Source organism: Bombina bombina, chromosome 12 (assembly GCF_027579735.1).
Source record: "Bombina bombina isolate aBomBom1 chromosome 12, aBomBom1.pri, whole genome shotgun sequence".
NCBI classification, from domain to species: Eukaryota; Metazoa; Chordata; class Amphibia; order Anura; family Bombinatoridae; genus Bombina; species Bombina bombina.
In genome coordinates, this window is record NC_069510.1 from 13,190,657 (window position 1) to 13,207,660 (window position 17,004).

The 17,004-nt window shown below is 44.9% G+C and overlaps 1 protein-coding gene and 1 long non-coding RNA gene across 3 annotated transcripts in view; one reads left to right on the forward strand and one right to left on the reverse strand.

Moving 5' to 3' along the window:
* The window catches only part of RALGDS (ral guanine nucleotide dissociation stimulator), a 238,475-nt gene extending 222,879 nt beyond the window's left edge, over positions 1-15,596 (reverse strand). Inside the window, exon 1 of one of the 2 annotated variants that reach the window (XM_053695550.1) lies at positions 14,605-15,596. In XM_053695550.1, coding sequence (XP_053551525.1) covers positions 14,605-14,625 — 21 coding nt within the window. In that variant the 5' untranslated portion in view covers positions 14,626-15,596. The remainder of the gene's footprint in view (positions 1-14,604) is intronic. The other variant, XM_053695551.1, reaches the window with a different exon arrangement.
* Positions 1-17,004, forward strand: part of LOC128642758 (uncharacterized) — a 341,511-nt gene that overhangs the window by 13,867 nt on the left and 310,640 nt on the right. The window lies entirely within an intron of this gene.

Here is a 17,004-nt window from a genome sequence, read left to right on the forward strand (position 1 = left end):
ATAAGAACAGACCCCTGGCACTGAAGCCCCTCTGTAAGCCTTATACATAAGAACAGACCCCTGGCACTGAAGCCCCTCTGTAAGCCTTATACATAAGAACAGACCCCTGGCACTGAAGCCCCTCTGTAAGCCTTATACATAAGAACAGACCCCTGGCACTGAAGCCCCTCTGTAAGCCTCATACCTACATCAGACTTCAGAACAGACCCCTGGCACTGCAGCACCCCAGTCATCCTTATACATCAGACCTCAGATCAGACCCCTGGCACTGCAGCCCCTCAGTCATCCTTATAGATCAAACCTCAAATCAGACCCCTGGGACTGCAGCCCCCCAGTCATCCTTATACATCAGACCTCAGATCAGAACCCTGGCATTGCAGCCCCTCAGTCATCCTTATAGATCAGATCTCAGATCAGACCCATGGCACTGCAGCCCCCCAGTCATCCTCATACATCAGACCTCAGATCAGACCCCTGCCACCGCAGCCCCTCTATCAGCCACATACATCTGACCTAAGAACAGACCCCTGGTACTGCAGCCCCTCTGTAAGCCTCATACCTACATCAGACTTCAGAACAGACCCCTGGCAGTGAAGCCCCTCTGTAAGCCCCATACCTACATCAGACCTCAGAACAGACCCCTGGCACTGCAGCCCCTCTGTAAGCCTCATACCTACATCAGACTTCAGATCAGACCCCTGGCACTGCAGCCCCTCTGTAAGCCTCATACCTACATCAGACTTCAGATCAGACCCTTGGCACTGAAGCCCCTCTGTAAGCCTCATACCTACATCCGACTTCAGAACAGACCCCTGGCACTGCAGCCCCCCAGTCATCCTTATACATCAGACCTCAGATCAGACCCTTGGCACTGCAGCCCCTCAGTCATCCTTATACATCAGACCTCAGATCAGACCCCTGGCACTGCAGCCCCTCAGTCATCCTTATACATCAGTCCTCAGATCAGACCCCTGGCACTGAAGCCCCTATGTAAGCCTTATACATAAGAACAGACCCCTGGCACTGAAGCCCCTCTGTAAGCCTTATACATAAGAACAGACCCCTGGCACTGCAGCCCCTCTGTAAGCCTTATACATAAGAACAGACCCCTGGCACTGTAGCCCCTCTGTAAGCCTTATACATAAGAACAGACCCCTGGCACTGCAGCCCCCTCTGTAAGCCTTATACATAAGAACAGACCCCTGACACTGCAGCCCCTCTGTAAGCCTCATACCTACATAAGACTTCAGAACAGACCCCTGGCACTGAAGCCCCTCTGTAAGCCTTATATATCAAAACAGACCCCTGGCACTGAAGCCCCTCTGTAAGCCTTATACATAAGAACAGACCCCTGGCACTGAAGCCCCTCTGTAAGCCTTATACATAAGAACAGACCCCTGGCACTGAAACCCCTCTGTAAGCCTTATACATAAGAACAGACCCCTGGCACTTTAGCCCCTCTGTAAGCCTTATACATAAGAACAGACCCCTGGCACTGAAGCCCCTCTGTAAGCCTCATACCTACATCAGACTTCAGAACAGACCCCTGGCACTGCAGCACCCCAGTCATCCTTATACATCAGACCTCAGATCAAACCCCTGGCACTGCAGCCCCTCAGTCATCCTTATACATCAGACCTCAGATCAGACCCCTGGCACTGCAGCCCCTCAGTCATCCTTATATATCAGACCTCAGATCAAACCCCTGGCACTGCAGCCCCTCAGTCATCCTTATACATCAAACCTCAAATCAGACCCCTGGGACTGCAGCCCCCCAGTCATCCTTATACATCAGACCTCAGATCAGACCCCTGGCATTAGAGCCCCTCAGTCATCCTTATACATCAGACCTCAGATCAGAACCCTGGCATTGCAGCCCCTCAGTCATCCTTATAGATCAGATCTCAGATCAGACCCCTGGCACTGCAGCCCCCCAGTCATCCTTATACATCAGACCTCAGATCAAACCCCTGGCACTGCAGCCCCTCAGTCATCCTTATACATCAGACCTCAGATCAGACCCCTGGCACTGAAGCCCCTCTGTAAGCCTCATACCTACATCCGACTTCAGAACAGACCCCTGGCACTGCAGCCCCCCAGTCATCCTTATACATCAGACCTCAGATCAGACCCCTGGCACTGCAGCCCCTCAGTCATCCTTATACATCAGACTTCAGAACAGACCCCTGGCACTGCAGCCCCCCAGTCATCCTTATACATCAGACCTCAGATCAAACCCCTGGCACTGCAGCCCCTCAGTCATTCTTATACATCAGACCTCAGATCAGACCCCTGGCACTGCAGCCCCTCAGTCATCCTTATACATCAGTCCTCAGATCAGACCCCTGGCACTGAAGCCCCTATGTAAGCCTTATACATAAGAACAGACCCCTGGCACTGAAGCCCCTCTGTAAGCCTTATACATAAGAACAGACCCCTGGCACTGCAGCCCCTCTGTAAGCCTTATACATAAGAACAGACCCCTGGCACTGCAGCCCCTCTGTAAGCCTTATACATAAGAACAGACCCCTGGCACTGCAGCCCCTCTGTAAGCCTTATACATAAGAACAGACCCCTGGCACTGCAGCCCCTCTGTAAGCCCCATACCTACATAAGACTTCAGAACAGACCCCTGGCACTGAAGCCCCTCTGTAAGCCTTATATATCAAAACAGACCCCTGGCACTGAAACCCCTCTGTAAGCCTTATACATAAGAACAGACCCCTGGCACTGAAGCCCCTCTGTAAGCCTTATACATAAGAACAGACCCGTGGCACTGAAACCCCTCTGTAAGCCTTATACATAAGAACAGACCCCTGGCACTGTAGCCCCTCTGTAAGCCTTATACATAAGAACAGACCCCTGGCACTGTAGCCCCTCTGTAAGCCTTATACATAAGAACAGACCCCTGGCACTGAAGCCCCTCTGTAAGCCTCATACCTACATAAGACTTCAGAACAGACCCCTGGCACTTCAGCACCCCAGTCATCCTTATACATCAGACCTCAGATCAAACCCCTGGCACTGCAGCCCCTCAGTCATCCTTATACATCAGACCTCAGATCAGACCCCTGGCACTGCAGCCCCTCAGTCATCCTTATATATCAGACCTCAGATCAAACCCCTGGCACTGCAGCCCCTCAGTCATCCTTATAGATCAAACCTCAAATCAGACCCCTGGGACTGCAGCCCCCCAGTCATCCTTATACATCAGACCTCAGATCAGACCCCTGGCATTAGAGCCCCTCAGTCATCCTTATACATCAGACCTCAGATCAGAACCCTGGCATTGCAGCCCCTCAGTCATCCTTATAGATCAGATCTCAGATCAGACCCCTGGCACTGCAGCCCCCCAGTCATCCTCATACATCAGACCTCAGATCAGACCCCTGCCACCGCAGCCCCTCTATCAGCCACATACATCTGACCTAAGAACAGACCCCTGGTACTGCAGCCCCTCTGTAAGCCTCATACCTACATCAGACTTCAGAACAGACCCCTGGCACTGAAGCCCCTCTGTAAGCCCCATACCTACATCAGACCTCAGAACAGACCCCTGGCACTGCAGCCCCTCTGTAAGCCTCATACCTACATCAGACTTCAGATCAGACCCCTGGCACTGCAGCCCCCCAGTCATCCTTATACATCAGACCTCAGATCAGACCCCTGGCATTAGAGCCCCTCAGTCATCCTTATACATCAGACCTCAGATCAGAACCCTGGCATTGCAGCCCCTCAGTCATCCTTATAGATCAGATCTCAGATCAGACCCCTGGCACTGCAGCCCCCCAGTCATCCTTATACATCAGACCTCAGATCAAACCCCTGGCACTGCAGCCCCTCAGTCATCCTTATACATCAGACCTCAGATCAGACCCCTGGCACTGAAGCCCCTCTGTAAGCCTCATACCTACATCCGACTTCAGAACAGACCCCTGGCACTGCAGCCCCCCAGTCATCCTTATACATCAGACCTCAGATCAGACCCCTGGCACTGCAGCCCCTCAGTCATCCTTATACATCAGACTTCAGAACAGACCCCTGGCACTGCAGCCCCCCAGTCATCCTTATACATCAGACCTCAGATCAGACCCCTGGCACTGCAGCCCCTCAGTCATTCTTATACATCAGACCTCAGATCAGACCCCTGGCACTGCAGCCCCTCAGTCATCCTTATACATCAGACCTCAGATCAGACCCCTGGCACTGCAGCCCCTCAGTCATCCTTATACATCAGACTTCAGAACAGACCCCTGGCACTGCAGCCCCCCAGTCATCCTTATACATCAGACCTCAGATCAGACCCCTGGCACTGCAGCCCCTCAGTCATCCTTATACATCAGACCTCAGATCAGACCCCTGGCACTGCAGCCCCTCAGTCATCCTTATACATCAGTCCTCAGATCAGACCCCTGGCACTGAAGCCCCTATGTAAGCCTTATACATAAGAACAGACCCCTGGCACTGAAGCCCCTCTGTAAGCCTTATACATAAGAACAGACCCCTGGCACTGCAGCCCCTCTGTAAGCCTTATACATAAGAACAGACCCCTGGCACTGCAGCCCCTCTGTAAGCCTTATACATAAGAACAGACCCCTGGCACTGCAGCCCCTCTGTAAGCCTTATACATAAGAACAGACCCCTGGCACTGCAGCCCCTCTGTAAGCCCCATACCTACATAAGACTTCAGAACAGACCCCTGGCACTGAAGCCCCTCTGTAAGCCTTATATATCAAAACAGACCCCTGGCACTGAAACCCCTCTGTAAGCCTTATACATAAGAACAGACCCCTGGCACTGAAGCCCCTCTGTAAGCCTTATACATAAGAACAGACCCGTGGCACTGAAACCCCTCTGTAAGCCTTATACATAAGAACAGACCCCTGGCACTGTAGCCCCTCTGTAAGCCTTATACATAAGAACAGACCCCTGGCACTGTAGCCCCTCTGTAAGCCTTATACATAAGAACAGACCCCTGGCACTGAAGCCCCTCTGTAAGCCTCATACCTACATAAGACTTCAGAACAGACCCCTGGCACTTCAGCACCCCAGTCATCCTTATACATCAGACCTCAGATCAAACCCCTGGCACTGCAGCCCCTCAGTCATCCTTATACATCAGACCTCAGATCAGACCCCTGGCACTGCAGCCCCTCAGTCATCCTTATATATCAGACCTCAGATCAAACCCCTGGCACTGCAGCCCCTCAGTCATCCTTATAGATCAAACCTCAAATCAGACCCCTGGGACTGCAGCCCCCCAGTCATCCTTATACATCAGACCTCAGATCAGACCCCTGGCATTAGAGCCCCTCAGTCATCCTTATACATCAGACCTCAGATCAGAACCCTGGCATTGCAGCCCCTCAGTCATCCTTATAGATCAGATCTCAGATCAGACCCCTGGCACTGCAGCCCCCCAGTCATCCTCATACATCAGACCTCAGATCAGACCCCTGCCACCGCAGCCCCTCTATCAGCCACATACATCTGACCTAAGAACAGACCCCTGGTACTGCAGCCCCTCTGTAAGCCTCATACCTACATCAGACTTCAGAACAGACCCCTGGCACTGAAGCCCCTCTGTAAGCCCCATACCTACATCAGACCTCAGAACAGACCCCTGGCACTGCAGCCCCTCTGTAAGCCTCATACCTACATCAGACTTCAGATCAGACCCCTGGCACTGCAGCCCCTCTGTAAGCCTCATACCTACATCAGACTTCAGATCAGACCCCTGGCACTGAAGCCCCTCTGTAAGCCTCATACCTACATCCGACTTAAGAACAGACCCCTGGCACTGCAGCCCCCCAGTCATCCTTATACATCAGACCTCAGATCAGACCCCTGGCACTGCAGCCCCTCAGTCATCCTTATACATCAGACTTCAGAACAGACCCCTGGCACTGCAGCCCCCCAGTCATCCTTATACATCAGACCTCAGATCAGACCCCTGGCACTGCAGCCCCTCAGTCATCCTTATACATCAGACCTCAGATCAAACCCCTGGCACTGCAGCCCCCCAGTCATCCTTATACATCAGACCTCAGATCAGACCCCTGGCACTGCAGCCCCTCAGTCATCCTTATACATCAGTCCTCAGATCAGACCCCTGGCACTGCAGCCCCCAGCCATCCTTATACATCAGACCTCAGATCAGACCCCTGGCACTGCAGCCCCTCAGTCATCCTTATACATCAGACCTCAGATCAGACCCCTGACATTGCAGCCCCTCAGTCATTCTTATACATCAGAACTCAGATCAGACCCCTGGCACTGCAGCCCCTCAGTCATTCTTATACATCAGACCTCAGATCAGACCCCTGGCACTGCAGCCCCTCAGTCATCCTTATACATCAGACCTCAGATCAGACCCCTGGCACTGCAGCCCCTCAGTCATCCTTATACATCAGACCTCAGATCAAACCCCTGGCACTGCAGCCCCCCCCCCCAGTCATCCTTATACATCAAACCTCAAATCAGACCCCTGGGACTGCAGCCCCCCAGTCATCCTTATACATCAGACCTCAGAACAGACCCCTGGCATTGCAGCCCCAAGCCATCCTTATACATGAGACCTCAGATCAGACCCCTGGCATTACAGCCCCTCAGTCATCCTTAAATATCAGACTTCAGATCAGAACCATGGCACTGCAGCCCCCCAGTCATCCTTATACATCAGACCTCAGATCAGACCCCTGGCATTGCAGCCTCTCAGTCATCCTTATAGATCAGACCTCTGATCAGACCCCTGGCATTGCAGTCCCTCAGTCATCCTTAAAGATCAGACCTCAGATCAGACCCCTGACATTACAGCCCCTCAGTCATCCTTATATATCAGACTTCAGATCAGAACCATGGCACTGCTGCCCCCCAGTCATCCTTATACATCAGACCTCAGATCAGACCCCTGGCATTGCAGCCCCCCAGTCATACTCATACATCAGACTTCAGATCAGACACCTGCCACTGCAGCCCCTAAGAACAAACCCCTGTGACTGCAGCCCATCAGCCACATACATCATACCTCAGATCAGACCCCTGGCTCTGCAGCCCCTGTATCAGCCACATACTCACATCAGACTTCAGATCAGACCCCTGGTACTGCAGCCCCTCTGTAAGCCTCATACCTTTATCAAACCTAAGTTCAGACCCCTGGCACTGTAGCACCAGTATCAGCCACATGCTCACATCAGACAGACCCCTGGCACTGCAGCCCCTGTATCAGCCACATACTGACATCAGACATCAGATCAGAACCTGGCACTGCAGCCCCTGTATCAGCAATATACTCACATCAGATATCAGATCAGACCCCTGGTACTGCATCCCCTGTATTAGCCACATACTCACATCAGATATCAGATCAGACCCCCTGCACTGCAGCCCCTGTATCAGCCACATACTGACATCAGATATCAGATCAGACCCCTGGCACTGCAGCCCCTGTATCAGTCACATACTCACATCACACCTCAAATCAGAACCTGATACTGCAGCCCCTGTATCAGCAACATACTCACATCAGATATCAGATCAGAACCTCACACTGTAGCTCCTGTATCACTCACATACTCACATCAGACATCACATTAGATCAGACCCCTGGCACTGCAGCCCCTGTATCAGTCACATATTCACATCAGATATCAGATCAGACCCCTGGCACTGCACCCCCTGTATCAGCCAAATGCTCACATCATACTTTAGATTAGACCCCTGGCACTGCAGCCCCTGTATCAGCAACATACTCACATCAGACTTCAGATCAGACCCCTGGCACTGCAGCCCCTGTATCAGCCACATACTCACATCAGATATCAGATCAGACCCCTGGTCCTGCAGCCCCTCTGTCAACCACATACTCACATCAGGTATCAGATCAGAACCTCACACTGCAGCCCCTATATCAGTCACATGCTCACATCAGATATCAGATCAGACCCCTGGCACTGCAGCCCCTGTATCAGTCACATGCTCACATCAGATATCAGATCAGAACCTGATACTGCAGCCCCTGTATCTGCCAAATACTTACGTCATACTTCAGATCAGAACCTGGCACTGCAGCCCCTGTATCAGCCACATACTCACATCAGATCAGACCCCTGCCACTGCAGCCCCTGTATCAGTCACATATTCACATTACACCTCAAATCAGAACCTGACACTGCAGCCCCTGTATCAGCAACATACTCACATCGGATATCAGATCAGAACCTCACACTGTAGCCCCTGTATAACTCACATACTCACATCAGATCAGACCCCTGCCACTGCAGCCCCTGTATCAGTCACATACTCACATCAGATATCAGATCAGACCCCTGGCACTGCAGCCCCTGTATCAGCCAAATGCTCACATCATACTTTAGATTAGACCCCTTGCACTGCAGCCCCTGTATCAGTCACATGCTCACATCAGATATCAGGGCCTCCATTACATATGCAGCGTCGCCCGCAAAAGCCGGCAACGCCAGTTTTTACGCGATTTTGGTATCCTATATACAGCGCCGCATATAAATGCGGCGCGTATATTTCACTGGTCACTCGCAATTTTTACTCCCATAGGCTAACATGGGACCGTGTCGTAAATCGGTATCCAATATCCAGTGCAAGGCCTTACGTGGCGAAAATGGAGAAATCTTACTTCATTTTTACCTCGCCATAAAAGGCAGCCGTAGCAGGCCTTGCGCTGAGTATGGGAGCACCGTAACTCCCGAAAATGCCTGCAAAAATAAACTAACACCTAACGCATAACTAAATTATTAACCCCTAAACCACCATAGCCCACATAGCCTATTAAATGTATTAACCCCTAATCTGCCACCGCCAACGTCGCCGCCACTATAATAGTTATTAACCCCTAAACCTAAGTCTAACCCTAACACCCCCCTAACTTAAATATTATTTAAATCAATCTAAATCAATTTACTATTATTAACTAAATCATTCCTATTTAAAACTAAATACTTACCTATAAAATAAACCATAAGATAGCTACAATATAATTAATAATTACATTATAGCTGCTTTTAGGATTTATTTTTATTTTACAGGCAAATTTGTATTTATTTTAACTAGGTACAATAGTTATTAAATAGTTATTAACTATTTAATAACTACCTAGTTAAAATAAGTACAAATGTACCTGTAAAATAAATCCTAACCTAAATTACAATTAAACCTAACACTACACTATAATTAAATTAATTACATAAACTAACTACAATAAAATAAAATAAACTAAAGTACAAAAAACAACAAACACTAAATTACAGAAAATAAAAAATAATTAATTTTTTTTAAGCTAATTACACCTACTCTAATCCCCCTAATAAAAAAAAACAAAAAAAAAACATAATAAAATTCCGTACCCTATACTAAATTACAAATAGCCCTTAAAAGGGCCTTTGGGGGGCATTGCCCCAAAGTAATCAGCTCTTTTACCTGTAAAATAAAAGACAATACCCCCCCAACATTACAACCCACCACCCACACACCCAACCCTATTCTAAAACCCACCCAATCCCCCCTTAATAAAACCTAATACTAACCCCTTGAAGATCACCCTACCTTGAGCCGTCGTCACCCAGATGGGCAGAAGTGGACATCCATAGGGGCAGAAGTCTTCATCCGATCCGGCCAGAAGAGGTCCTCCAAGCGGCAGAAGTCTTCATCCAGGCGGCATCTTCTATCTTCTTCCATCCGGAGCGGAGCGGGTCCATCTTGAAAACATCCGACGCGGAGCATCCTTCTTGATCCGACGACTGAATGAAGGTTCCTTTAAGTGACGTCATCCAAGATGGCGTCTCTTCAATTCCGATTGGCTGATAGAATCCAATCAGCCAATCGGAATTAAGGTAAGGGACGCCATCTTGGATGACGTCACTTAAAGGGCCCGTCATTGTTCAAGAAGACTCCGGATGAAGAGGATGCTCCATGTCGGATGTCTTGAAGATGGAGCCGCTCCACGCCGGATGGATGAAGATAGAAGATGCCGCCTGGATGAAGACTTCTGCCTGTCTGGAGGACCACTTCGCCCGGCTTCGTGGAGGACTTCGGCCCGGCTGGGTGAAGATGTCTCAAGGTAGGGTGATCTTCAAGGGGTTAGTGTTAGGTTTTTTAAGGGGGTATTGGGTGGGTTTTAGAGTAGGGTTGGGTGTGTGGGTTTTAATGTTAGGGGGGTATTGTACTTTTTTTTACAGGTAATAGAGCTGACTACTTTGGGGCAATGCCCCGCAAAATGCCCTTTTAAGGGCTATTTGTAATTTAGTATAGGGTAGGGCTTTTTATTATTTTGAGGGGCTTTTTTATTTTATTAGGGGGATTAGATTAGGTGTAATTAGTTTAAAAAAAATTGTAATTATTTTATTATTTTCTGTAATTTAGTGTTTTGTTTTTTTGTAAATTTAGATAATTGTTTTTAATTGTATTTAATTGTATTTAGTTTAGGGAATTCATTTAATTATAGTGTAGTGTTAGGTGTAATTGTAACTTAGGTTAGGTTTTATTTTACAGGTAAATTTGTCTTTATTTTAACTAGGAAGTTATAAAATAGTTAACTATTTAATAACTATTATACCTAGTTAAAATAAATACAAAGTTGCCTGTAAAATAAAAATAAACCCTAAGATAGATACAATGTAAACTTAGTTATATTGTAGCTAGCTTAGGCTTTATTAAGTATTTAGTTTTAAATAGGAATATTTTATTTAATAATAGTAATTTTATTTAGATATATTCAAATTATATTTACGTTAGTTGGTGTTAGTGTTAGAATTAGGTTTAGGGGTTAATAAATTTAATATAGTGTCGGCGACGTTGGGGGCGGCAGATTAGGGGTTAATAAATGTAGGTAGGTGGCAGCGGTGTGGGGGGGGCAGATTAGGGGTTAATAAATATAATGTAGGTGGCGGCGGTGTAGGGGGCAGCAGATTAGGGGTTAAACACTTTATTAGAGTTGTGGTGGGCTTCGGGAGTGGCGGTTTAGGGGTTAATAATTTGCGGCGGTATAGGGGGGGGTCAGATTAGGGTTTAATATGTATAATGTAGGTGACGGTAGGCTCCGGGAGCGGCGGTTTAGGGGTTAAACACTTTATTTAGTTGCGGCGGTGTAGGGGGCGGCAGATTAAGGTGTTTAGATTGGGGGTACATGTTAGGGTGTTAGGTGTAGACATTTACCATAGGAATCAATGGGATATCGGGCAGCAGCAAACATAAGCTTTCGCTGCTTTCCGACTCCCATTGATTCCTATGGCATCCACCGCCTCCAGGGCGGCAGATTGAAAACCAGGTACGCTGGGCCGGAAAAGTGCTGAGCGTACCTGGTAGGAATTTGATAACTTCCAAAAGTAGTCAGATTGTGCCGAACTTGCGTTCGGAACATCTGTAGTGACGTAAGCATCCATCTGTGTCGGACTGAGTCCGGCGGATCGTATGTTACGTCACTAAATTCTACTTTTGACGGTCTGTAGGGTTTGATAACTAAGGCGAATCAAGCTCGCCACAAATACGCTGCGGAATTCCAGCGTATTTGCGGTTGACAGCTTGATAAATAGAGGCCTTAGTGTGTGTGCATACCTTTTGTAATGCAGTACTTAATTACTGATATATACTGTGCATATATAAACATTTATTGTGTGTGCATACTTTTTGTAATACAACATTTAATTACTGATATATACTGTGCATATATAAACATTTATTGTGTGTGCATACCTTTTGTAATGCAGTACTTAATTACTGATATATACTGTACATATATAAACATTTATTGTGTGTACAGACCTTTTGTAATGCGGTACTTAATTACTGATATATACTGTGCATATATAAACATCTACTGTGTGTGCAGACCTTTTGTAATGCAGTACTTAATTACTGATATATACTGTGCATATATAAACATTTATTGTGTGTGCATACTTTTTGTAATACAACATTTAATTACTGATATATACTGTGCATATATAAACATTTATTCTGTGTGCATACCTTTTGTAATGCAGTACTTAATTACTGATATATACTGTACATATATAAACATTTATTGTGTGTACAGACCTTTTGTAATGCGGTACTTAATTACTGATATATACTGTGCATATATAAACATTTATTGTGTGTGCATACCTTTTGTAATGCAGTACTTAATTACTGATATATACTGTACATATATAAACATTTATTGTGTGTACAGACCTTTTGTAATGCGGTACTTAATTACTGATATATACTGTACATATATAAACAGTTATTGTGTGTGCAGACCTTTTGTAATACGGCACTTAATTACTGATATATACTGAGCAAATATAAACATTTTTGATGTCTCTTTAATACATCACCTCCACGCCTCCATAATAGTAAAATAGACTAGGGATAGCGAGAAGGAAATCTGCCTGAACAGTGAACTAACCGAATGTTTTACAAATGAAGTCATTCCTGAGAGACACCGAGTCGCAGGCACCAAAGGCTAATTTGTTGGCGAGCACTTGATTTGTTAACTGGAGGGAGGGAATACAAGGGTAGATATCTTAAAGAACCAGTAAATACAGTCTATTTGCATAAACAACAAATGCATAATAAAAAGAAACTGCAATAACACTTCAGGGTCAATTTATTAAATGATAGCGAATCATGTCCGCCCTGCATCGTTAAATGCCAACAGCATACGCTAAATGTCACTAGCAGGGGGCGTCAATCATCCCCATAATATCAGATCGGGATGAGTCCGCCACAAAGTTAAGGAGCAGCACTCTCACGATCGCTGCTTCTTTGTTTCTGTTTCCGGCGAGCCCAAAACTACAGGGGTAGATAGCAGCATCCGCTGCTTATTAAATCTACCCCGTGGTCTGAACCTTACAAATTAGTAGTAGATTTTGTTTCTGACAAATTTCAAAGATATGTCTATGTCCACTCCCCCTGTATCATGTGACAGCCATCAGCCAATCACAAATGCATATACGTACCATGTCACAGCCATCAGCCAATCACAAATGCATATATTTATATTCTGTCATTTCTTGCACATGCTCAGTAGGAGCAGGTGACTCAAAAAGTGTAAATATAAAAAGACTGTGCACATTTTATTAATGGAAGTAAATTGGAAAGTTGTTAAAAATTGCTGCTCTATCTGAATCAGTAAGTTTACTTTGAAATGAAATGAAAGCACAGTATCATATGGAGTCAAACATTGGTATATTAAAGGGACTATAAACACTAAATATATGTCATGCAATTCCCTTTAATTAAGGGTGACACAGAGGTAAAAATTATATTACTAAACAGTGTTGGTTATGCAAACATAGGGAATGGGTAATAAAGGGATTATCTATCTTTTTAAACAATAACAATTTTCAAGTAGACCGTCCCTTTAAGACAAGATGTTTTTGTTGAATACTTTAGCTCATAATGTTTTCAACTAACGGAAGTAAACAAAGAGCAGATATAAGATTTAAAGGGACAGTAAACACCTTGTACTTATAACATTTGTCTGCAGTCTTCCAAAAGATGAATATATCAGCAGAGTATGAACGTTATTAGAATACATTAACACCTTGTTTGCTGCAGTTGTTTTTTTTAATTAAATTCCATCCACCACTTTCCTTATGTGGAGGAGTCTGGAGAAGACAGATCCTTGTAATTTTGTTAACAAAATCTCAATTTCTGCTTCTGCAGAAGTGCTAAGCTATTAAATTGCAAATGAGGTCATGTCATGTACTCTTTAAATATTCAGACTTTTATTACAGGAAAAGGGGGCAAATAAACATTGATTGTATTGTGTATAATTATACTTTTCATTTTACAATCTCAGTTTGTTGACTGTCCCTTTAAATAGGTCATATTGCAGAGCCAGGCCTAGTGTTCCACAGATAGGGTCATGGGCTGGTATAATGGAATATCCCACTCACTGATATTTCACTTTCCTGCACTGTTATTGCTGGGGATTTAACAGTAAGTAATATTGTCACCTCTGTGTATTGTCTATGACAAGTAAGATACAAACTAAAATAACCAACTGCTGGAAATAACTTCCACCCACGTATAATGGTCAGGATTCACCTGCCGTCTTAGGCCGAGCGTCTAACTGACTGGATGTAATATCTGTGCTAAGGTCTGAGACGTCACCTTTAATGCCAAGAATCTCATTTTCACAGCAATTCAAGCACCAGTGCAAAAACCATTGTAGAAAATAAATAAACAACACATATCTGATAGGTGCAATAGATTCTTGTATAAATATTGCTCTTTGTGTTTGATAGTGCCACTTTACTCAAACAGGGGACCAAAACAATTGCACTCAATATCCTGTTTAGATTGCAAGCTCACTAGCCTAAGCCATTTGTGTTCATGAACTATTTACAAAATAACACCTGTTCATCATCTATTGTCTAAAAATATTTATCATATTTTCCGCCATCATAGACAATATATCAATATATATATATATATATATAATTGTGCAGCTTTGAGAATGATAATTTAGATTTAAAAAGAGGACTATTTAAATGTATTGCATTTTGTAACTATGCACCGTGAGCTATGCATATAATACAAGGTTAAGGATACAGAATTACATATATAAGATAAATGACTCACCTGGGTATCAAACATCATCATCTTAAGCAACCCCACATTGCCTTCCTGAGTTCTTGGAAATCCTGTGCTTTTGATACAGAGGTCCGGCTGATGGGGGCAGCTGCCCCAGGCTACACAATATCTCTACTGTAACCATGTATTATGGCTGTGCTGTCACACAACTCTATGTGGTTTGCATTTCAGGGGTGCACCTAGCTAATACCAATATCTGGTCATCCACAAGACTTGGGTAAGCCTGGCACACACAGCTGGGGGAGCAGGTGTAAGATGTAAATCCCAGTCACTTCCAGGAAATCTCTTCCAATTCATGTCAGCGAGCAAATCCTGGACAATCAATTGGGGTAAAATCCTCCATCAACAGGATGATGTCAAAAGATGGAACCTGGTGCCAACAGCTATAAGACAGAAACAAGAAGCTGTAAATGTGCCCCAAAAACAGAAGACAGACCCTATAATTGTAATCAGATTTGTGCAAATGTAAATTTCCAGAATCCTCAGCAATTCTCTCACAGTGACAGAGCCTCCATTGATTTTGTAAAGTGGATTTCACATAAACTGAAGGCAAATGGTCCTGCTGGTCTGATCAGCTTGTCCTTGTCTCACCTTACGGATAATGAGGGGGGGATATGGCCAGTGGGCAAGCTTAAAATAAGCCCAGCTTCTCCAATTCCCAGTCGCTGACCTAGGGGCAAGGAACTAGCCATGTGACAGCTCCTGTTCCCATAGTGCACAGGGCAGGTGTGGAGCTGGGGTGAAGGTAGCTCCTCACTCAGAGAACCCTCATAGTGACCTCTGCTCCTCTGTTTGACAGACAGCAGCAGAGCTAGAAGCCACCACACTTTGCTTTACAACCACAAAGGCCATGCAAGCAAGGAGGAGAGGGAGACAAGTGGGAGGAGGGATGGAATCCAACATCTGCAGAATCCAATAGCTGACAGAGCTGGCAGAAGAAATGACACAAGCTCCCTGAAACAAAGAATAATCAGCCAGAGGAGCCTGCTGTGGAATGCTCGATCTGTGCCTCCATACAGAGCAAATACAAGTGCTTTTTATTGCTGCTGGAGCAGTGACAGTTACAGGCTCACAAGGGGAGTGGCTGCCTCTAATTGCTCATATTAAATGACACCCCCTCCTCCTCCCATAAAGCTCTCAGCCTTTATCAAGAAGAAGCCACCCCCATAGTGTAAAACACCCCAGTATCCAGTTATATTGTGTGTCTTATTATACCTCAGATCCTGTTTCTGCTGTGCGTACCATCAGTGACTGTATCCATAAGACACCATTTGTTCCCCTTTTCTGTTAAAGGGACATTACATATTAAATGACAGCTAGTCACAATGATGTTATTCAAAGCAAAGATTAACCTGTGAATGATATATAGGTGCATTTCTTAATTATCTCAGTTGTTTAAATATTGGTGATATAAGTGTAAAGGTTTAGTTTTTATAAAGTAATGGGGGCTGCCATGTTGGAACCTAGGTTTTCCCCTTAGCATTCTCTTCTGCTGAGGGCAATTAGGGAGAGGTATAAAACAGAGCGTACAAATAAGGCTGTGTGTAATATAGGTTGTGAAAGTAACTAGCTAACATGGTTTACTTGCAGCTGCTGTTTACACATTCTCTTTAATTCCAACATGGCGGCTCCCATTATTTTATTAATACTTAGTGAAACTGAGAAACAAAATAATCATTTAGAGCAAAAGCAAACAAAATAAATAATGAAATTATATTGCAAAGTTGATCTGCTAAACATGACGACATATTTTATATTACAATCTCAAACTGTTTCAAAGTCCCTTAAAATCTATGGATCCCTTAACCCCTTAGTGACCACAGCACTTTTCCATTTTCTGTCCGTTTGGGACCAGGGCTATTTTTACATTTCTGCGGTGTTTGTGTTTAGCTGTAATTTTCCTCTTACTCATTTACTTTACCCACACATATTATATACCATTTTTCTCTCCATTAAATGGACTTTATAAAGATACCATTATTTTCATCATATCTTATAATTTACTATAAAAAAATGTTATAAAATATGAGGAAAAAAACACACTTTTTCTAACTTTGACCCCCAAAATCTGTTACACATCTACAACCACCAAAAAACACCCATGCTAAATACTTTCTAAATTTTGTCCTGAGTTTAGAAATACCCAATGTTTACATGTTCTTTGCAAGTTATAGGGCCATAAATACAAGTAGCACTTTGCTATTTCCAAACCACTTTTTTTCAAACTTAGCGCTAGTTACATTGGGACACTGATATCTGTCAGGAATCCCTGAATATCCCTTGACATGTATATATATTTTTTTTAGAAGACATCCCAAAGTATTGATCTAGGCCCATTTGGTATATTTCATGCCACCATTTCACCACCAAATGCTATCAAATACAAAA